Source organism: Leptonotus elevatus, chromosome 14 (genome assembly GCF_054856555.1).
Source record: "Leptonotus elevatus isolate MCC_2025b chromosome 14, RoL_Lele_1.0, whole genome shotgun sequence".
NCBI classification, from domain to species: Eukaryota; Metazoa; Chordata; class Actinopteri; order Syngnathiformes; family Syngnathidae; genus Leptonotus; species Leptonotus elevatus.
The window spans coordinates 7,753,073-7,776,219 of NC_141252.1; the positions used below are offsets into that span (position 1 = coordinate 7,753,073).

Consider the following 23,147-nt stretch of genomic DNA (forward strand, 5'->3'; position numbering starts at 1 on the left):
TATGACAGCGCGGCGCAGCCAGCAGTTAGTAGCTTCGCGAGCTAAACCACTGGCAGCAACCACAACAAAAGGGACACACAGAGTGGGCGTGGGGTGTGCGAGGTGGATGGGATGGTCGGTCCCGTGCGCAGGAGGCCGATCCAGTATCATAACGTTTGCTCGTATTTTTTTTTTAATTGCAACAATATTGTAATGTGTGGGTTAGGGGTATAGGGTGCTGTATGAGATGGAAGTTGTGTAAAAAAAATATATATATATATATATATATATCATAACTGTACGTCAAGTTATGAATATTAACATTACAACATGACTTTAATGAATGAAAGTGATTTTTTTTTATGTAGATGAAATCATGTCTGTCTGCCATAACGTCCTCAGTCACTGAAATGAAAATTAGGGTATAGCTTCATATACCCTTTTTTCCCCGTCTTGAATAAATTGATAATTTATTTTCATTTGAATACATTAGGGTACTCGTTTTTTTATTGTAAAAGTGTTAAATAGATTTCCCATGTTATGGTACTGACTGTAATGATAATGACTGAATCATAATAAAATATTGTTCAATTATCAAAACAGCAAAGAACAAGGTGAATTTCATGTTATGATATTCATGTGACTTTATTCCGCGAGTTCATCAATGTGCATTAATACCAAAATAAAAATTAATTAAAACTAAAAAACATAATTTGAAAATATTTTTAATATTACGAAAACATTATTTTTTTTTAATTGTAAAATGAATTTCAAATGTGATACTCTTTATTTTGAGCCTGCGACTACATGAACCTGGGCAAAATTAATTTGCATTAATAGCAGAGAGCAAAACATAGATGAATGCAATTAACACAAAACAACTGTAAAGTTTTGAAAACTATTTTTTTTTTTTAAATATGTAGAATTAATGGTGAACATTGTGTAATGCAATTCAATCACTGTTGGCCAAACAGGAAATTGGAGCATGTTATTGATACACCATGCAAGTCTTTGTCCACAGATCTTGTTACATCACAATAAAACAGGAGTACGTGACAGCAGCAACAACAACAGTAGATACAAAGAAGCACCACATTAGGAAAAAATATATTTATTCATCTTTTATATAAAAAAATACAACACAAAACATAAATTAAGCCCTTTAGTTTGCTTTAAAAAAAAAAAGTGTAGGCAATTCTTTAACTGTGTATTGGGAAGCACAGCAAAGTCCACTTCAGCGCATGCTCAGTTTGTCCTTCAGAGACAAGTACTGCACGGGACATAAAAAGAGAGGAAAACAAACAATTTAACTCAGTAAGCAAAACAGTGTCAAACGACAAGCCATTTTGGTGGGAGTGTCAATTAATTGTGAATATCTACCCCTCACAAATGGTGCATGTTCATTGTAGTGAAATAAACATATTGTAATTCATGTAATTCTGTACTCTTTTTTTTTTTTTTTTTCCCCTCACAACTAAATTGTTCATCAAAAATGACTTCCCTGCAAAGGATTATTTGTGTTCCACAATACAAACTGAAACTAGTGTGAAAAAAAGCCCACTGGTGGTCATTAAATAAATAACGCGGCTGACTTACCGAGGCACCATAAATGTCACCGAAGTAAATCTCAAGGTTCGGCCTCGTGGTGGAGCGCCAGCGCTGATTAAATGAAGGGAAATACTACATCAGCGGCTCACCTTTTTCCTGCTGTCAATGGCCTGCTGCAGCCACAGCAGCTCCATGGTCAGGGCGTCTCGATGGCAACGCAGGGCCTCCGGAGCAGCGGGCACCTCCTGGGCCGAGCGGTACCGCTGCGGACCTGGAGGAGACAAATTATTTATGGTATTGTCAGTTGAGGCTCGCGGCAGCTGTGGTGAGAATGTACTTTTGATTGTCGGCTGAAAATGACATCACAGTGCCTAAGGGCTGAGGTAACAACCAATCACGGCTCACCTGTTTTCGGAGTGTGGTCATGTGACATACTCAAGCTGAGCCTTTAGGCACTATGATGTCAGATGTGGCAAAATGGCCACCCCCTGAGCTGGATTAAAACGGGTGGATTTTGTTTCGATTTGTGGGGCCACATAAAACATATTATTGTAAAGATTTTATTTTGAATTCCCCTTTACGTACAGGAAAGAGTGTGAGTACGTCTTCAACCTCTACAAGTGACAAATAATGTACCTTTAAGAGGAAGACTCTCCATGCTACTCCAGACAGAAGTGGAGTCCATTGTGCTCTCCGGAATCTCATCAGAGCTCAGGTTCTGACCTGCCTCAAGAACATGGCTGCTTTGTAAACAACCCCTTGTTTGTTGTTTAACTGCCAAGCCCGAGCCGTCTTTCTGCGCTTCTGTCGTTTGCAGACGGTGACTTCCTCCTCTCACTTCAGACAACGGATCTGCGTCTCCTGCTGCTGGGTTCTGTGAGCCGACGGCGACATCTGATCCTGTATCTTTCCTGGGTAGAGGGCCATCCTGGTAAAAAAAAAAAAAAAAAGTGGGCGAAGAAGGCATGAGAAAGGTGCAAGATGGTGAATAAATCAGGCTTTATTACAGGTAGGTAGACTTGCCGTGTCTGTGAAGTGGGGGGTGGGGATGATGGCGTCCCTCCACCCCAAGTGGGCCAAAGTGCCATCTATCTCTTTCACGACCTCCTCAAAGTCCACCCGTGCACGACGGAGCTCTGCTCGCACCAAACACCCGCGTGCACGTGCCTGGATAGGACACATACAAGTGGTCTTCAACATGTACAGTGGTGCCTTCACATACAAGTGCAATTCGTTTAATTCACTGTATCTCAAATCATAATGAATGCAAATGCTATTATCCGTTTCAGTACCCCTCCCCCCCGAAAAAAATGTAATGTGTTTTTACAAGAAAACTCACACAATCATACTGTACTTTCATTTATTAAAAAAAAAACCCAACATAATTATGAATATGGCTTAACATCACCGTGATGACGTACCTCAGCTAGCTTGAAGCTGAGTTTGTGTACAGTCTCGGCACCACGCTAAAGCACGCAGTTGAGTGGTAACCAATAATGTTGCATAGTCATCATCACATAAATTTTTGCGTTAGCCCCAGTTAGCTAACTACCATCGACTCAAACTGCGCACACAAGACAAGGCTAATGCTAACAACAGCTAGCATCGTTCTCAATTTGCAACAGCCGCACTGACTAACCGAACCCAAAGTAGTTCCACAGACGTCGAGGCCACGAAGAAGCTCTACCGATTCATAGTACGCGAGCAGATACATTAGCAACGAGGTTATTACCTGCAAAAGAACGAGCTTGTTCTCCAAGTCACGCATCTGTATCACTATGGTAACGTGACCTGCCAGTCCAGAGAGAAGCGGGAGCTTTGCGTTTACTTCCGGTGTTAAGTTTAAAAAAATAAGTCTTACGTTGACATTGTAACCTCATGCTGACGCCTTATAGGGGTTATGTTTGTTTTGTATTTGCTAAGGTATAAATTTTAAATTGTATAAACTGAAATAATGTCTAAAAGACAAAAGTAGACTAGCTGTAGCGAATGAACACTTTTATTTTGAAAAGCGTGAACAGGAAACGAGCCATTTTTGACATCGCCAGTTAGCTATGGCGTTCTCTTTCCAACCTCCAAAAAGTTTTATTTGCGACATAATTCGAGAAAATGAGCGCTTCTTCTAACCAGAGGACTTTATTTCAGACATGGGGTGCGTCCGCGCCTCCAAACAACGTTGTTCGGCCTCAAAAAGAAAGAAAACAAGTCGCTGGGCGACAGCGCAAAGCGAGCCAAAGCGGTACAGTCCAGAGACCTCCTGCTCCAAGTCCACTATGGGCTGAGCTCGGCTCTTTAAACCCAACAGGCGCTCCTAAAGAGATAAGTCACACAACTGAATCTCCCAAACCTTATGCCTGTGATGACGATGATGACGACCTCATGGTGGTCGCTGTCAATGAAGCAGAAGAGAACCTACAAAATGATCATGGCAGTTTACTCCAAGAGGAGAGGCCCATGTCTGCCACTCCATCATTTGGAAAGATCACTTATCCAGACTTCCCTGGTTTTGACAGCTCCTCTGCGACAGTGTGGATTTATCCCACAAACTACCCAATTAGGGAGTACCAGCTCAACATCTCGAATGCTGCCTTGTTCCAAAACACTCTAGTATGCCTTCCCACAGGTTTGGGGAAGACATTCATCGCCGCCGTTGTGATGTACAATTTCTATCGTTGGTATCCAGCCGGGAAGATCGTGTTCATGGCCCCCACCAAGCCACTGGTAGCGCAGCAGATTGAGGCCTGCTACAAAGTGATGGGCATCCCTCAGGGGCACATGGCCGAGCTGACTGGTACAGTACTCACCTGCCATATTTGCACTTCACTATTCATAAATTCATCTATTCTATTCCTACCGCCTGTAGCCAACTTGGATAGGCTCCAGCGACCAAGGACAAAGAAAATGGATGGATAGTTTTTTTTTCTTCTGTGGAACCTATCCCCAGCTTTTGGTGACAAATTCACCTATTCCTATATGTTTTCGTGTTATTTCTGAAGCACACCCTGAGATGCCACAAAATGCCAAAATCCTGTCTCAATAGGAATTGGTGTCAAGGAAGTATGATGATGCAATAAATCTCGATGGAGAGACCAGATTGGGATAAATGCCGTATTTAGGTTTTTTTTGGAACACTTGACATATTTCAAATAAATCCTTATTCATTGTTGATAGGTATTTTCGATACTTTTTTTTGTCAGACCAATACCAGTACAAGTACGCAACTGTGGAGTAGTTACTGATACCACTAGTACTTTTGATACATAACCCGCTACCCCCCCCCCCCAAAAAAAAGACTGATAATAAATAAAAAAAGGCCTATATATATCCAAATATAGCATTTTTCCTTAAAATTACATGAAATTAATGGAAATTTAAATAACTCGAGCTCACCCGCGATCCTAATTAGAACAGCCCCTAAAGAAAATGGAGGGATGGATGTTTTTAATAATAACCACCGTCTGCGTTCCGCAGGCAGCACAGCGGCCCACCGGAGGCAGGAAGTGTGGCGGTCCAAGCGCGTGTTCTTCCTCACGCCTCAGGTGATGATGAACGACCTGTCCAGGGACACATGCCCGGCCCTGCAGGTCAAGTGTGTGGTGATCGACGAGGCCCACAAGGCGCTGGGCAACCATGCCTACTGTCAGGTAAACATTGCATTGGGCATCACATTTAATTCACATGCCGTGATTAGTGAACTGAAAATAGTTTCACTCGCTATAGCAGTCACAGCTGAACATTTAGATTGCGTCATATTTTTGTTAATTCAGGTGATCAGACAGCTCAGCAGTCAGACTCTGCAGTTCCGCGTGTTAGCCCTTAGCGCCACTCCAGGAGGAGACACGAAGGTAAGAGTTCAACCCTTTTCTTTCAACAACCCACCAGGACACGCGTGATGACTAAACGTTGCGCCCGTGCAGTCGGTGCAGTCCGTGATCTCCAATCTGCTCATCTCTCACATTGAGCTGCGCTCCGAGGAAAGCCCGGACATCCTGGCCCACTCGCACCAGCGCAGCGTGGAGAAAATGGTGGTCCCGCTGGGGGAGGCGCTGGTCGCCCAGCAGGCTCGCTACCTGCAGGTAGGACCCTCAAGTCGTATTGTGTGCATGTGCCAGACTACGATAGTGTGGTTCAGTCAATGTAGCCTCTATTTTGGTATTTTGCTGCCCCTTAGTGGTCACACGAATTATTGGCGTGGTCTGTACCGGTAAATTATTAAAGGGATACTTGACTCATTGAGCCATTTTCAGCAGTGAAAAGTTAATGTTTTGTCCAGAATGAATTTGATAACTTCATTATTTTTCTTGTACAATTAATAACTTTAAAAACTAAATTTTCCACTTAATGTCCACTGAAGATGACATCACCTGTGCTAAGGAAGTAGGTAATCACCAACCATGGCTCACCTGTTTTCTGGGTTTGGTCAGAAAACTGAGCCATGATGATTGGTCGTTACCTACTTGCTCAGCACAAGTGATGTCATTTTTAGTCGACAGCAAGTGGAATTATTATTATTTTTCTTTAAGTTATTAATTGTACAAGAAAGTATCCCTTTAACGGTCATGGTTCTTAAAACTTTTTTATTACCTCTAAGTTTTTATTCCTTAAAGTCTTAAAAAAAAAGTTGATCAATATTCAATATATTGTTCCCTGAAAATGGATGGATATTTATTATTGTGTTGTGGTGTTGAACTGCAGTGCGTTTCATAATCTGATGACAAATACTTGGTGGAAGGCATATGTGACCTGTTTGTGAATTGTTGACCAAAGCACTAGTATGGCGTAAAATGAACATTACTGTTGTTTTATAGCAATGCTTTTTATCCTTGCAGTGAATTGGCTTGCGCGGTTACACCTCTTACATGTCATTTTATTGGATTATGTGCGATTTTGACAACATACTTGGTATTGTGGTTTAAAGAAAGAGCGAGTTTATACGTGACGTCATGGGAACGTATGGCCTCATTTAGTCATCAGGTTTAGCAGCGTTCTTGCAGTAATTATCCATGCTGATTGATTCTCGCCGCTGTTCTCTTTTCATATGGCTGTTACGTACCAATTTTAGTCCACGTTACGAGAAGTCATTGTGTGTTAGGGTTGAGTAGGGCGTGTCCACCTTTTGTTGGCAACATTCGATCTTATTAAAAGGGAGGGTTTTTCCTTGAGGGACATTCCAGTGTGGGTAAACAGGACTTGTACTGTACAAGGAATTGCACTTTTACAAAATTCTGCTAAGTGCGAATTGTGTTTGAGTTGAGACTGTCAAAAAGATATTCGTTTATGATTGTTATAGTATGTTGCAACGTAAACTGTGTTATTAATATTGTGGTCAGTAAGTGTTCACTCCATATATAAGGTTGTCCAATGTGAGAAGAGGTTTCGGGCGTCCTTTAATTGACTTAAGGGGTCAATGGACTGTGCTGTAGAAAGAAACATTTGAATAAAACAAATTACATAATATGAAAAAAAGTTGAATTAAATAGACTCTTATTGTGTCATTTTTAAAAGACAGGAAACAAGCCCATGTTTATTGACCAAAATAAAACCACAGTAGCATCCTGCTGTTGCACTTTTATGTTCACAGTACAGCACACATTATTAGCCTTTCAACTAAAATAAGCAAACACAAAACAGATGATGTTCCCATATAACCAGACTCACAAAGGGGAGAAACACTCGCATTGTTTATCATGGCTTCGAAACATCTCACTCACAGCCGTGGTGTGAAAAAGAACATCTTTGGATATTTGCTAATGGTCATTTGGGAAACCCGAATGTATTTTTTTTTTTAAATAATAATTTTTGAGGAAATGAAACTTCCCTTATCCTATTTGAAAATCCTGTCATCCATAGAATAATTTATAGTATCTTTCAAACAAAAAATATTTAAGTACAGCTGGTTAATCGGGTAGTTTAATCTGAAAATATGCACATTGCAGTACTGAGTGTCTTTACCTTACAGATATTTCAGCACCACTTTGCAAGGGTACCCTGAATAACCAATGTATAAACCCTTCCTAAGGGTACACGTGTTTTTAAGCGGTACCGATATTTATCAATCTTTATGATAGAACATTACAAATAAACAATTTGAACGGCAACATTTCACTTTCCTTAATAGTCTCTGTATAATAATCCGATCTCGGCGGTACAGCGAGCTGCATTGTCTCTACTCAGTGAGTAGGTACACTAACATTAAGTATCCCGTACAGCATTTTGTGAAAAAATAAAAGACGATCTTCAGGTGGAGGAAACATGAGGAATGCTTTGACTTGCTTGCATCGGATCTATATAAGTGCTTTTGATTGTCATTCAGCAGTAGAATTTGGTTGTATGCACGCACACACACACACACACACACACACACACACAATCTCTTACATTCACACACTGATGTGTTTCTCAATTAGTGTTGAGTTCCATTCAGGTAGTTTTATTATTGGCATCCATCATGTTGCGCACTACAGGAACTACTTCCTGCTTCACGCTATCGATTCACCCCGCAAACACCGACAGAGAAAGAAGTGACTGGTTGTGTGGTAACCTGTTGATTGAATCATCTTGTAAAACCGTTTTTTTTTTTTAACCTGCAGTGATCCCGACATTTGAACAACAAAACATCACCACTTACAGATTTGACATCACATTGAGTCAGCAAGCTAAAATGCGACAGAGAAGCAGTACTACAGACAAAAATGGAGCACGATTAGGCGGCACGTCCACTACCGAGAATCATTTAGCGGCAGTATTACAGCACTGACAAGGGTTTGAATATGGCATGGGTAAGTGTGGAGTGCGCTGGTCTGATGAGGCAGCGACTAAGAAAGGACGATGTTGCACCTGAGAGCTGTCGACTGGTCAGAAGTGGTGTAATAGGGAGGAGTCATTGTGAGGCTCGAGGAGGAGGTGGGGGGGGGGGGGGCGTGGGGTGTGGAATGCCGCCAGGGAATCTCATTCAGCTGTGCCCCGTCAACCGCGCTCCATGAACCAGATCTCGTTCTGGCGCTGGCTGTGCGCCGGGTTGGTGTAGCCGGCAACGATGAACGAGTCGTTGGCGCACATGCCGGGGGACTCGAGCAGCTCGGCCATGGTGTTGATTTGATTCACGATGGTCAACTCGTTTGTGGGGCCAGTGAAGGGCCTGCAGGGGGAGGTGGGTAGAAATAGCTTAACAAGGAGGAAAGAGTGGTTAGCATCCTTTACTGTCAAGTGACATATTTGGCCAAAGAACTACAAAAAATCTGTAGCCGCAAAACCATTGAACATTATGATGAAGATGAACAAAACAGAATGGACATATGGTATTTTTTTGCCTCTACCTTTATTGGACATTTTATAATTTTTTAAAATGTTTTATTTTCTGACTTTTTTCAAATACATTTTCGGACTTATTTTGGGCAATTTTGTGTACATTATATGATATTTTTCAGCTTTTCTTTTGTTTTGGGACATTTTATAGTTACTTTTTGAATGGGTTTTCTCCCATTTTTAATAACTTTTTAAATAATGAATTTTCCGACTTTTTGGCAATTTTAAAGGCATTGTAATTTTCTGCCTTTCTTCTTTTGTTTTTGGACATTTTATGGATACTTTTTGAACATTCTCTTTTCTGCCTTTATGAAATTAATTTTAATTGAACTTTTTTGGGTCAATTTTGTATACATTATATGGTAGTTTTCTGCTCTTTTTGGACATTTTATGGTCACTTTTCAGGTATTTAAAAAAAACAAAAACATTTTCATCTACCTTTCGTCGCTTTTATTGATAACTTACAAACTTTGACTCTGACATTTTTTGAATATTTAATAATTATTTTTTTAACCTAAATGGTTAATTCAAAAATATTTTATCTAAAAAATTTAACTAAATATGTAAAAAATATATTAATTTCTACACTTTTTTTTTTAAAAGAGCCACAGGGAGCCAAAGGACAGGTACTAAAGAGCCGCAGGTTGCAGACCCCTAGGCTACTCATTGTTTTAAATAATCGATTAATCTGTGAATTAATTTTGTCGATAAAGGGGATAAAAGTTTTTATTTGCATCCCTATAGTAAAAAACACAGCATTACTTCAAATTGCCAGTGCAAAAAATCCACAAATTTATAAGATTCAGTGACTGGTTTCCCTAACAAATAAATAAGCAAAAATGTTGTTGTTGTTTTCCGAAATAAAAGCAAATGTTTTAGTCCATTCGACATAAAGATAGAAAGTCTATTTTCATGGAGAAGTACAGAAATCTGAGAATATATACTGTTGAGATGCTGAAATTCCAAGAATTTGGACAATTTCTCACTATTGCAAAATTCAAAGGTTCAATTGTGTGTATTCAAATGATTATTATTAAAGCCTTAATTTTAGAAAATAAGTACAAGACTTTTTAAGGCTCAGTAGATACTATAGTAATCTGTTTATTTTGGAGACGAGTTCCACCATTGCCCTCCTTTCTTTGCTCACCTTGTGTAGACAACAGCTGCAGGCCAGATCTCAATGACGATGTCACTGTCGTGAGGTTGAGGGGGCTGCGCCTGATGGTTGGTGGGCAGGTAGTACGCCACGGTCACTTCCTGGGCGATGGCAGACTGGTTCTCGTCCGTGCGCACCACGGTCACGATGGGCAGTGACATACCCAGGTAGTCGCCTGCGCACGAGAGAGAAATATGTCATCACGTCACAGAGCGAAATTCTGTTGAGCTTTTGGTCAACTTGTGTTTAATCCCACCTAAAGAGTTCTGCTGGCAGATGTATCTCATTATCCTCATGAAGCCGTAGCAGATGCTCTGTTCGTAAGTCTCCTCGCGCATTTTTACGCTGGCCCAGTGGCCCTTTTCATAATGGCGCTTCTCATATAGCAGCTCCCCACACTACAAAAAGGTACACAAAAGCTAATAATAAGTAAATAACAAGAATAACGAATGCGGATTTTAGGTGTGAGCGCTAGTAGATCATTTTTATCGCAAAGTCAGGTGTGGTCTGAAGCGGGCAGTATCTGGCGATACTTGTTAAAAAAAAAAAATCTCATCTTGCTCTGACACCTGCCCTATGAATAGAGCTCCGTGACTGTCCTTTGTTTAAATGCAAATCTCCTGCCAAGTTTCAATGACCTAATTAACTCAAGTTAACCCAATTAGCCAGCTTTATTTTTATGGCCCACGAGGGGGTTTAAGTGGCTTACTGCACTGGGAACATGATCCCTTCGAAGAAGATGAAGTAATTGGGAGTGCACGCTACAAAATAATTATTATTATTTAAAAAAAATATATAAAAAATAAAAAAATATATATATATATATATATTGTTAGTACATTCATGGCTTGTTATAACAAGAGCATTTTTATTGACTTTCCAAATAAAGTTGGTAAAACAAAAAGTCAGGTCCATACCTTTTCTTTGCGTGACAGGAGGGTGAAAGGGATGTGTTCCCGGTTACTGCGGCCATTGTTATTGGAGGATAACTGTTGAATGGGTTCAGCCATTTCTGCATTAGAAATACGAACACAACAGAATGAATGCATGGTCAGTTGAAAGAAATAAAAAAATATATAAAAAAATTGTAGCATGATCACAAGCAAATAAATTGAGGTCATTGCGTGTTTTAGGGTTTGTTTTCAATCGTCTTGTCTGTATGTTTTATGTTTCAAACAAACCTTATCAAAATGATCCACGATTCCACAGCTGAAAAAAAAAGCAGTGGTTAGCTATGTTGCTTAGTAAAGAATCATGCTTGCCCTCTTGAACAAAACCATCTTTCTTATTGTTAGTGTACATTTTATGCTCATTAGGAAATTTAAAAGGTGCAGTCAAGTCAAATGTTCTTTCTGTTATGTTATATGTGCCCGCCCCCTACTAATGTAAACATGGTATTCCAATTAATATTCCGCTTGAGGAATACAAATTAAGATGAAAAATCCACCGTTTTTTTTAATCAATCTCAATGAGAGAGCGGCCATTTTCCCACTTGCTGTGGACTGAAAAAGACATCACAGAGCTTATTGGCTCCAAAATACCATTCGCTAAAACATTGTTTTCCATCTGTTTTCGGTAGACAACTCACAAATTCACCTTACTGGATTGGATGTGTGAATACCCCCAAAAAATCTCGAATTGATGTTTTTTAACACTGAGCTCGGGCCAGCTATTCTCATTTCTTAGTATCAACACTGGTGTGAAAAGGGTTGACCCCAAATTTCTCTAGCCTCTAATGAGAAAAACACCCAGAGTTCACATGGTGTGTGTTAGTACTGGCGTGAGAAGGCATCCAGATGGGCAGAGTGCTGTGCCAAGGCATCACATTGAATGATGTTGATTAGAGGTGACCCAGAGAACACTGATTATTGACGCACATGTCCATGCATGGTCACGTATGTCACACTATGCCCAAAAAAAAAAAAAAACTACTCTGGTTCGCTGACTGACTTGTAACTAATAACACAACGATGATAATGGAACTCCCATCACCTGGAATTAAAAAAATAGACTCAAGATTCAATCACATCAAATCAATATGATGAGAGGATAACTAGGTCGCATGGATCTGCCACCGATCAATCGAAACGACAGGACCAACATTTTTGTATGTGTCATCAGAAGAAATCGATGTCCGTCTGACTCAGTCATCCGTTCTCAACGAAGACGCAAGCCATATAATCTGTTGCTATGGCAGCAAGCGCCTCAATCTCAAAGAAGTCAACAGTCACGACACATGCTTCCTCGGATTAAAGCAATGCTCATGTCGCAGCCAATTTAAAGCTAAGCAGTCGTCGCCCAACTAGTCTCTGAATCGCATTGTCTGGAAGACTTGAATATACAGTACACTTTTTCTGGGCAACAGTTCTATGTGTAAAGCGTGACCTTCTCAGATGTGACTTCCTCTTTTGCGGATTATTCTTGTGTACGTTTTAGCCATTTGTACCGACTCGTGGACTTTACTCTGACATTCAGAGCCGCATAACCTTGACTGGTCACTAATCACTTTTTGGGCTTTAGGAGACAGAGCTGCTTTCTGGGACAGATGAGCACAGAATAAAATCAGTTTGTCACTTTAATGTAAATTGTCCTGCATTCCTGAATGCACACTTCTGGTAAAAGAAAGTGGGACCCGGTAAATGGGGGGAAAAGACAGGCTTTAGCCAGCTTTTGAACAATTTTCTGACCCGCGATATCAAAGTGGAAGGAGAGTGGGGAATTATTCCACCACACATGAAGAAGTCTGCGATTATTTGCAAACACAACAAATTCCCAATATGAAGAACCCGGGTTGCTGCTGTGATGGGCCCAGAATGAGGTCAGGTATCCCTGTTTGGCCAAGTTGGGCAACATTATCTGGCTGTCCCAGTGGCAAGCACAACAAACAAAACAATACCATCGCAGAGTAGGGGGCAAGCCTTCATCCAGCCTACGTCACTGTTCTTGTCTTGCGTATATATATATATATATATATATATATATATATATATATATATATATATATATATATATATATATATATATATATATATATATATATATATATATATATATATATATGTATATATGCTGTTCGTTGGTGAATATAGATTGCAAAGCGTACTGAAAAAATATCAATGTCAAGTCAACTCAACTACCATCACATAAGTGCCAACTTACAAAAAAAAAGTCTCTTCTTCCTCTCACTGACTCGAGTAATCATATCTGTGCCAAATAAAAAGTGAAACTATTTCGCCATTGAAAACTTTCCACATAAATTGTTAGTTAGCTGTTGAATTCCCATTGTCATCCCCTAATCTTAATTTTTTTTTAATTGTCCGTGTCTTATTGCATGTCCTTCAAAAGTATATGTAACCAACCATGCAACCAATGTCTTTTAAAAGAATACCTGTATCTCCATTTGCTGCCTTCAAAACAAGTGATTCTGCTTTAGACCACACCTCCACATTGACTGTGTTTTAAAGAGAAAGAGGTTGAAAAGGAAAGCTGACTGGCATCACTTTGTTTTAATCAACCAAGTGTTAACAACTTTAGTTAATGAGTGTACTATTTTGAGTAAATTACTTACATTTAAAAATTGCATTCATTTTTATGCGGATATAGAACTGAATAATTTTGTCTATGATCACACATATGAATAAATATACACTTACATCATACAGCAGTGGTTGATTGATATTTACGGTGCTAAATGTCTAATAATGGTTGTTTGTAGTGTTTTTATGAAATATGGTTCCGTAAAACGTATTTTTATGCATGGTTGTCAGTGTCTGTCTTTCTGGGTAACTAGTGCACGGGTCCCGGCTGATTGACAGCCTTCATTGACAACTTTATTAGTGACGGTCATCCATGTGATCTTGTTCCTGAATACATCGTAAAAGATGATTTACATTTGAAATGTCCAATGCCTGTTTGGCAGACATCTCCCAACTGCCAAACCTATAAATCTCTGCAAAGGACGATTCACCTGTGTCCTCTGCACTGTATTTACGTGTTGGGCTTAGCAGCAGCAGCAGCAGCAGCACCCGCGTAGCGAGCAGTACATACGAGGTAGATAATCTCTCAATGCGGCAGAAAGCTCCAGCAAGCCATTTTGTGCTAAATCCATCCTCAATTAGTGCTTTGCTCGGAGGGCAGGAGGAGGGACATGCGCCAGTATGTTGTTGGGTTTCCCACTGTGTGATAGTCTAGCGCTGACGTACAAAATATTAATCTGTGGTATGATATCAATATTTAAGACTGTGATGATTCCGAAATGGAATACTTTTGAGCCTTCTGTCCTTGTTTCTGATGAAGTCGTGTTACTGTGAGCAGATCACAAAACTTTGACAGTATTGTAAAAAGTCGTGCTATATGACACGTATACCGTACGTCCAACCACATCGGCCACCAATGGCGTGTTTTGGTTGTAGACAATCAATAGTGGAGTGTACAGTATATACAGTATGAATATATGTATGTTTTTTTTAATGGACTGTGAGTCCCATTTGTTTTTTTCTCTCTCCATGAAATGGTGTGAGGAGAATGTGACAGGTGACATGTTCCCATGTAAACACAATCTGTCAAAACAAGATGCTCACCATTTTACGAAAAATGCCCCATTATTGGTATGCGTGTAACACTCAAAATCAGCCTACCGTCCTGTGCACATTTTCTAAGCATTAATACAAATTAGGGCTGGGCGATATGGCCCCAAAATTAAATCTCGATTTTTGCAGTCATTCAGGACGATTACGGTTTTAATCAATTTTAATCTAATAAACCCAACAAACATTTATTTAAAGGTTTTATTTATTCAAAAATAATTCCTGTGCAAAATATTCAAACAAGAATAATGTATACTGATTCTAAATTAGTTTGAATATAAATTTAACATTCATAGTTTGTTGTTAAATGCCACAATTAAGTAGTTGGTAGCTATTGTAAACATGTCTTGTAAACCACCTATCCAGCATTCTGTCACTTGTGCAAAATTACAACTCACAAACACATTTGAATGTAACAGAACATAAGAACAACAGCTTTTAATAATCCAGAAGAGTAAATTTGATTTCCCGATGTAGCAAATTTTCAACGATTCGATTTTTAAAATGACGATGAATCAAATTAATTAGATTTTTTGGCCCAGCCCTAATACAAATATAATTAACATGTTTACCTCACAGACGGCGTCACTCAAAAACAGAACATTAGTATGTAGTTGATAAAGTTGTTGTATCAAATGTCATTCTGTTTTTGTTGTTGTTTTGACTCTTCAATTTTGGCAGGTTGCTTCCACTCAAAAAGGTCCACTTGGTGCCTTTATTCGACAAAATAAATAAATAAAACGGACTGAAGAGACATTTAATCATGTTATTGACTCCACAAGACGTTTATAGACTCATTTTCATTTATTTTTTTAAACAGTCTGTCTTCCAAGTCATTATTCCAGGTCTTATGATCTCAAACTAGTAAGCAGCAGCTTCTTTCTACACTGCGTAATACCACATTCGTATGCATTTCTATCCATAACGTTGCCTTTTAAAACCATGTTACAATACATTCCGGTAAACTCGGAGCATTTTGGAAAGTTGAGTCGAAGTAGTTGCACGTCGTCACTTGTTGTTTCGACCTGTCTGCTTTATGAAGGCATGAAAAAAATACAGCTAAACTAACTGTCACAACAGTTCTTTTGCGTCCCAACTTAGCAATAAAGTACGTTTTTTTTTTAATTTGTATTCATATGTAGTGATTTACCATTGGCAACGTCCACTTGGTGTCCCCTGGCTACGTCCTGCCAGTAGTGCAGAAGTCGGTCGGGGTCTTCGTCCTCGTCCTCCAGGCTCCCGGTGCCGGAATCGGACAGCGGGTCTTCGGTGAAAGACTCCAAGTCCTCCAGGGTGATCATGCCGCCGCCGCCGCCGCCGTCGCCGCCACCGTCGACGGGGCCGCTGCCACCTCCATTCATTTGACAGCCGCCTCGGTCCATTTTGTCGTAGCGATTTAAACAAAAATACGTACTGCTGTTTAAAATGTAAGAGACGAAGGGATAATGTCACGATAAAGTCCGAAATTTGACGATTTTTCTTCCTTTCGTGACTTCGCTGCAGCGCGCGTCCAGATAAGGATCACGGCCGCTCGTGCGTCAACAAATCCGCCACTACACGACTATACACGACTCGCTTAGCCATTAAACAAACAATGACAATATAGAATCTACGACACACAAGCCCGTCATTAACTTGTACTTTATGTTCCTCTAACAAATAAGACTATAGAGATCGCCCTCTTTGCCTGTGTTTGGCACCCACGGAGGACCTAAGATGTTTATAGGAGAGGAGCCGCACCACGTGACTCCGAGGGCCTCACCACTCCCCTATCTTCGCGCCGCTGCCGAGACGATAAATAGTGCCAACCAAACCACACGGCCCGTTCTTGCGCAAGTAGCGGGTTAATCAACAAAGTGAAAAGAACAGCGGTGATAGTGATGGAGTAGCCAAAAATTGTATTGTAATTGTAAACGGTTACTTACTTTACAATAAGGTTTCACAAACTAGTCAAAACTGGCGCTTGGCTTTCTGCATGTACTACTACTAATAATAGTAATAATAATAATAATAGAACTCAGGCAAAAACAAAAATGTTTGGTTGATGCCTTGTATTTATAATTAAACCCAAACTTAAAGTTGCAGTGTGGAGTTTAAAATGTTAATGTTAAAGATATTTCTACATCATGCATGCTCCACCAACGCCCAGATGAGTACAATGAGCCCTGACTTTTTAACTGTGATTGCGCCTATCAGCTTGGAGTTTCCCTTCAGTGTGGAGTGTTCACAGTTTCTTGGGGGTGGGGAGTGGTGGAGCGAGGGTGACGTTATGCTCGTCCCCACGGACATGAAGTGTTAGCATACAACACATTTGGGATGGAAACTGAAAAAAAGCACAGCCCAAACTGCAGCTCAGTTAATTTGAGCGCAATTGCACACCATGCATGAGCTTGACACAGAAGCTGAAGTTACACTTTAGGCCAGAGGTGGCAGTCACAAGTAAAAAAGTAACAAGCACCACAATGCACCTAGTCCAGTAAGACTTTATCTGTAGCTTATGTCAAATCAGCTAATTGGCTATTTTTTTTCACTTCATCTGTTGCTTTTGTCAAATCAGCTAAATTGGCTATTTCTTTTCACTTCATCTGTTGCTTACATCAAATTCAAACTCTTCATTTGGTAATAGATGGTAAATGGATATGGAGCTTGCACTTTTAAGTTTAGCATTTTCACCCAAAGTCGAAAATCCTTTACTTCTTGTTACTAGTGTATGCATACAAACATGAGTTCAGGCTGTCCTCACCTAGTTTTGTACTTAATGTAAGTCTTAAACCGTATGTGTGTGTGTGTGTATGTGTGTGCGCACGCATGTGAAAGAGGCTATATGATGCTTCAAATAAATCAACTATACATCCTGTCCTCGAGTGATCTTTGAAATCAGCATGAAAGTCAACTGGTGTCACAAAACGGCCACGTGACCCACTTCAGAGGTTGCCTGTCACGTCATATTTTAATGTGGCCGACAGCGGACAAATGAGTTCTTTGTTGGAGCGTAATAAACAAACTTGAACTTGAGCATGCGCAGGATTTTGATCTGTTTGATCTGCGGTGCCGCGACAGCCAGCCACCATGTTGCACCCTTCCACAAGCACGTAGGGGGAGAACATTATATAATCCTCTACAGTCTGTGGGGGAGTTGCCATGTACAGTAAATGCAAGTGTGCGCACACATACATGTACACTAAATGTAATCATCCCTGTTGCCTGATTTGTTGACACTCGCAGCCTGACAATAACTGAATGTATTGATAACTGGGCGCAGAGATGAGCTTAATCAGTGAAAATGTGATTGATAAGCAGCTTGTGCCAAGGTGAGCGTCATCATGTGATGGGCTGTATTAACTTCCTTACATGAGTTAGGTCAGACAATTTCTTTTTCTTTTTAGTTGACCTTAGGAAGTCTTGTTCACATGCACATCACACGCGCTCGCCCCTTCCGTTGTTGACATGCAGAGTTCGGCCATGTGCAGCTTTTGTTATTAATAGCAGCCATCCTAGCGCCTTTTTTCTCGCATTCTTCACGTCACTTAACTCCAAGCCTTTCAACCAATCAGCTACTGGCACACACATGCACACAGTCATACTGCGCTTCGCTGCCCCCATTGCCGCTCTTCATACATAGATTTCTGTTCCTTGTTTTGGCTTATCTAAATAAAACTATACAACTAAATAATATAAATAACTCCATAGAAAAAAATGTAAACAATTGATCATCAATCTTTCCTGTTGCCCATAAGATGATGTATGCACGGCATGGCTGTCAAAACAAAAATAATTACAACACTGTTTTGATTAATAGTATTTTATTTATTAAAGCAAATATCTGACAGGCTTTCCTCCATAGTAAATGAGATTTTGTATCTCAATAAATAATTTTGACAGTCCTGTTTTTTTTCCATGTTATCAGTAATTGTGTTTTGAAAATCATTTGTGATGTAATAATAAACCACCACACATTAAACAAAGCACAGTACCAGTAAGATGTTTTGCACATACTATGTAAGAACATATTCTGATACGCGATATATTCTCTGCTGGTTTTACTGGAAGGTCATGGGGAATAATGGTTGTTATTGAACGTAGTGTAAAGAGCACCTTGCTTGAGCCCCCTGACAAGCATGCTGAGATTTAGCCCAAATGGGCCAAGTGGCTCATTTTTCCTATCTTAAGCAAAGCATGATCACTATCAGCCATTTCTGGGAAACGGCCATGCTGTAGGTTTTACCATCTATAATTGATATAGAAAGTCTACACACCCCTGTTCAAATGCCAGGTATAAACCATTTATAAATGATTGCACAATTAATGTGACCCTTCTCATGTACTACTCAATTTAAAAATGTTTTAATCTTTGGATTAATGCGCATGTGGCATGTGTTGTAATGATGTCGAATAGGTCATTGCAAAGTTGTTGTGTTTTTTTTATACGAAAATGAAATGTCTCTTTGACGTGTGACGTGTGGTGTTTATTCAAGTGGATGTCACACCTTGTGTAGCGTGGGGTCTATTAGGGGAAATATAGACCGGATGTTATCGTAACTCACTAGCGAGCAGGTTAGTCGGTAAATATATGCGAGTTAATGATAACACGTTACCTCAAACGATTCAAATGTGTGTAACATACGAGAAATTCAATCACACATGCTGCGCTGCATGTTACTCAGTATTGTGTTGTTACTCCGTTTCTCGGGCAACGTCTCACCATTAGCGAAATTGAAATTGTAGTGACTGACGCTGTGAGGGTGAATAAACATCCTCAAATTGTCTGTGACAAATTGCTCACAACTTCCCATTGCTTTTATTCCAAATGGAGGGCAGTGAGAAAGAAAACTCATATCCAGCCCAAATGCTATTACTTGTCTATTGTTGGAAATAGAATACAACTATTTATCTTCCAGCTGGTGCAAGATTGGTTTGGTAAATAACAGAAGCACATGTGTGTGAGCGTGATCAAGCATGCGTGGAATCACTTCCCTGCTTTGTGCCTGCTCGTCAGTGAAAAAGCATCGGCAGGAAATGGCCAATTATGATGACCTACATACGCGCTTTGTGTGTGTGTGTGTGTGTGTGTCTCCCCGCTAGGTGCTGGAGAAGTTCATGTCTCGTCTGGTACACAACCGAGTGATGGCACGCAAGGATCTGCAGAGTCTGTCCAAGTACCAGCTCATCCTTGCCAGAGACCAGTTCCGAAAGAATCCCCCATCCCATATCAAGGTACGACTGTTTTCCACAAATGAACCAATACATTTCCTGGTTCAATAAGTCAAAAAATTCATTTACAGCAATATGTTCTATGCACCCCCACTACTCTAAACACTATATTCTGATCAATTTTGTGTTTGTGCAAGATGAATTAAGCCGCCATATCCACCCATTTTGAGCAATCTCAGGGGGCGGCCATTTTACCACATGCTGTCGACTCAAAATGACATCACAGTGCCTCATTTTTCCAAAATACCATTGGCTAAACAGTCACCCCCCCATCCAGCTTGTGAACATCACATGACCAAACCCATAAAACAGGTCATCAGTGATGGTGTTATCTTAGCTTTTAGGCACTGTGATGCCATTTTCAGTTAACAGTAAGTTACAAAATGGCAGCCCTCTGAGATGGATAAAAACATGTGGCTTTTTCATGTTAGAAAATCAGTAACCCAGGGGTCATATTTGGGTTTTTAATAACCGGATTATGAGCACATTCAGGTTTTGCCGTGTGTTTACGTCACTATTGCTAATATTCCATATTTGAAAGGTTTATTGACTGCATGCATACATGACCACTGTCTTTCAATGGTATTGAGTTGAGGGGACTTCTAAGCTGGGAACAATATGAAACAGGTTTTGCCAGGCGCTTTAGGCCTTAATGGGTTAATGTGCAAAGTCCTAAAAAAAAAAAAAGGTGCCCGTTAGCAGGACAACATGAGTAGTCCACGGGTCTGTTATAGGAATGTCTCAGCAGGGTTTGGGACACAGTAACATACCAAGAAAAAATGTAAACAGAAGAAGAATGTTAACATTTTGCTATTTCTTTAAACTTAACATGGTACATGTTTATTAAAGTACCAATTATTCTATATTTTGTTGAAAAATAAAATAGATTATTTTCAATGGGGAAAAATATTTTTTTTTATTTACCCAAATATATATTTAAAAAAAAAGAAGCAAGACAATTTGCGCCCTCATTATGGAAAATAAAATAGCTGAAACCCGGTGCGGTAACATTAAAACACCTGCGGTTTGCAGTCGGGTGCGGCTTTAGCCTAGAAATTACTGTAATCCTTTGATGCTGGCTGAAATTCGGTCAAGTGAGGTGTGTTGACGTCTGGTGCGAAATGTTGACGCCATGTAAACATTTTGACTTCTAAGGGATATTTTTCCCCAGGTTTTAGTAGAAGTCCAAATGTTACACTTTAAAGGTGTCTGACTTGGAGACCACTGTATTTCACACTCCTGCCCGATGTTTTTCACAGTAGTCTTGTGTACTCGCATGTTGTGTCTGCAGGGATCACAGCAGGGAATGCTGGAGGGAGACTTTGCCCTTTGCATTAGCCTGTATCATGGCTACGAGCTACTCATGCAGATGGGACTCAGGTCTCTGTTCTTTTACGTCCAGGGGATCATGGATGGGTCCAGAGGTTTGTTTAATAGATTTCTACCCTCAAGCTGCTTATTTTCCACATTCTTTGCCAGGGGAGGTATCATTTCATAGCCGTGCACTGTTTGACATTCCTTTGTTTTAGAAATGTCCCGGGCCAGGAATGAGCTGCAGAGGACGCCCACTTTTATGGACCTTTATCATGAGATGGAGGCAAATTTTGGGAAGCTACCTGGTATTTAAGATACTTTTCTTTTCAAAACATAAGATTTAACGCTATTCATTCGCAGATCAGAGCGCTTATTTCAGTTCTATTATATATATATATTTATATATATATATATATATATAATATTTTAACATTCTTAAATATTATATATATATATATATATAATATTTTAACATTCTTAAATATTATATATATATATATATATATTAATATATAATATTTAAGCAATATTTTAACATATAATATATATATATATATATATATATAATATTTAAGAATGTTAAAATATTGCTTAAAGGCTGGGGAAAAATGTTTCAAAATCAGAACGCCAACGTTTATGAGCAGATGGTATTCAGCCGTGGAGAGGAGATTATTTTCATGGCTTTTTAAAATAATTACATTTTATCATTCACACACGTAGGCTCAGATGAACCCTTCATTTATGGTCACCCCAAGCTACAGAAATTGGAAGACGTGGTGCTGCAACACTTCCGACTGTTGGTAGAGCGAGCGTCCGACAATAATGGTAATTTGCTCGTGGCATAATTCATCAATGTGGTGACGTAATCATTCATTTAAATGTTTTTTTAATGCCATGAAATGAACCTCCAGGTTCGGGGGCACAGGAAGTGAGCACACGGGTGATGATCTTTTCGTCATTCCGTGACAGCGTGCAGGAGATCGCCGCCATGTTGAACCGCCACAGCCCGCTTATCAGAGTCATGACATTCATGGGGCAAGCGTCAGCAGGGAAAGGAGTCAAAGGTTTCACTCAGAAGGAGCAACTGGAGGTAGAGACTTTCTCTTTCCCTTTATCATGATCACATCTCATCACATCATCCACTTCCAATGAAAAAGCATGTCTTAATTGAAGGTGAAAAAATAACCCCAATGGCTTCTTTGTGTTCTTTGTTGATGGCATACACATGGAAAACTCACTAAATTTGGACACACGTGATTTTCATTGCACATCAATGTAAGACGTGAATACTGAAAGATAGCGCTCATAAATGCCACAGTTGTCAAAGCCTGAGAGCGTCGTACAGATGACAGCAGTAAAATTAGAGGATTCAAGAAGTCTTGCTATGATCTTCCCGTCACCTTCCAGAAATGCCTTTATAAAGTTTTTCCAGCAATTGATCAACCTATGAAAAAGGTTCCATATTTTGCCACTAATTAGTAGCTCAATAATTTATTGGATCTGTTGATAAATGTTTTTTAAACTAATGATAAAAAAGTGCAATGCCATGACATAGTTTTGTTGTTGTTGTCTTTGAGCTCTCTCTCTGTCTCTCTCTGTCTCTCTCTCTCTCTCTCTCTCTCTCTTAAAAAATTAAAGTATGTACCTCCACTATTTATGTGAAAACATTAGAATGTTGTTGTTGTTGTATGACTAGGTGGTGAGCAGGTTCCGTCAGGGTGGCTTCAATACGCTTGTGTCCACCTGCGTAGGGGAGGAAGGGCTGGACATCGGCGAGGTTGACCTCATCGTCTGCTTCGACGCGCAAAAGAATCCCATCCGCCTCGTGCAGCGCATGGGCCGTACTGGTCGCAAGAGGCAAGGACGCATTGTGGTTATCCTGGCTGAGGGACGGGAAGAGAGGGTGTGTATTTGAATTGTAGTCCTAAATGTCAGTGTGTTACTTGTAAATTGCTGTAAAAAGGAGTGATCACCTTCTTGATTTCTGATGAAACTGTATTATTTTTTCTTTTTCCCTAACACAACATACAAAAACAAATAAGAAAAAC

General features: G+C 39.9%; 3 protein-coding genes across 4 annotated transcripts in view; 1 reads left to right on the forward strand and 2 right to left on the reverse strand.

Moving 5' to 3' along the window:
* Positions 1–1,074: 1,074 nt before the first annotated feature.
* iqcc (IQ motif containing C) lies at positions 1,075–3,344 on the reverse strand. Of its 2 annotated transcripts, none has more exons than XM_086095619.1 (5): positions 3,260–3,344; positions 2,535–2,694; positions 2,164–2,455; positions 1,677–1,798; positions 1,075–1,249 (listed from the first exon to the last, which is right to left on the reverse strand). In XM_086095619.1, exons 2-5 carry the CDS (start codon positions 2,613–2,615, stop codon positions 1,214–1,216), a joined length of 531 nt encoding a protein of 176 aa, XP_085951745.1. In that variant the 5' UTR covers positions 2,616–2,694; positions 3,260–3,344; the 3' UTR covers positions 1,075–1,213. The 2 variants fall into 2 exon arrangements, with proteins under 2 accessions (XP_085951745.1, XP_085951744.1); XM_086095618.1 differs by having other exon boundaries at positions 2,551–2,694; positions 3,260–3,338.
* Positions 2,867–23,147, forward strand: part of fancm (FA complementation group M) — a 36,729-nt gene continuing 16,448 nt past the window's right edge. The window contains exons 1-10 of the mRNA XM_086095612.1: positions 2,867–4,318; positions 4,999–5,171; positions 5,295–5,372; positions 5,445–5,603; positions 19,657–19,788; positions 21,077–21,209; positions 21,315–21,404; positions 21,820–21,924; positions 22,011–22,189; positions 22,796–23,002. Coding sequence (XP_085951738.1) covers positions 3,637–4,318; positions 4,999–5,171; positions 5,295–5,372; positions 5,445–5,603; positions 19,657–19,788; positions 21,077–21,209; positions 21,315–21,404; positions 21,820–21,924; positions 22,011–22,189; positions 22,796–23,002 — 1,938 coding nt within the window. The 5' untranslated portion in view covers positions 2,867–3,636. The remainder of the gene's footprint in view (positions 4,319–4,998; positions 5,172–5,294; positions 5,373–5,444; positions 5,604–19,656; positions 19,789–21,076; positions 21,210–21,314; positions 21,405–21,819; positions 21,925–22,010; positions 22,190–22,795; positions 23,003–23,147) is intronic.
* Positions 7,081–16,319, reverse strand: soul3 (heme-binding protein soul3). The gene is made up of 5 exons (XM_086095617.1): positions 15,725–16,319; positions 10,906–11,000; positions 10,245–10,386; positions 9,980–10,163; positions 7,081–8,665 (listed from the first exon to the last, which is right to left on the reverse strand). Exons 1-5 carry the CDS (start codon positions 15,954–15,956, stop codon positions 8,494–8,496), a joined length of 825 nt encoding a protein of 274 aa, XP_085951743.1. The 5' UTR covers positions 15,957–16,319; the 3' UTR covers positions 7,081–8,493.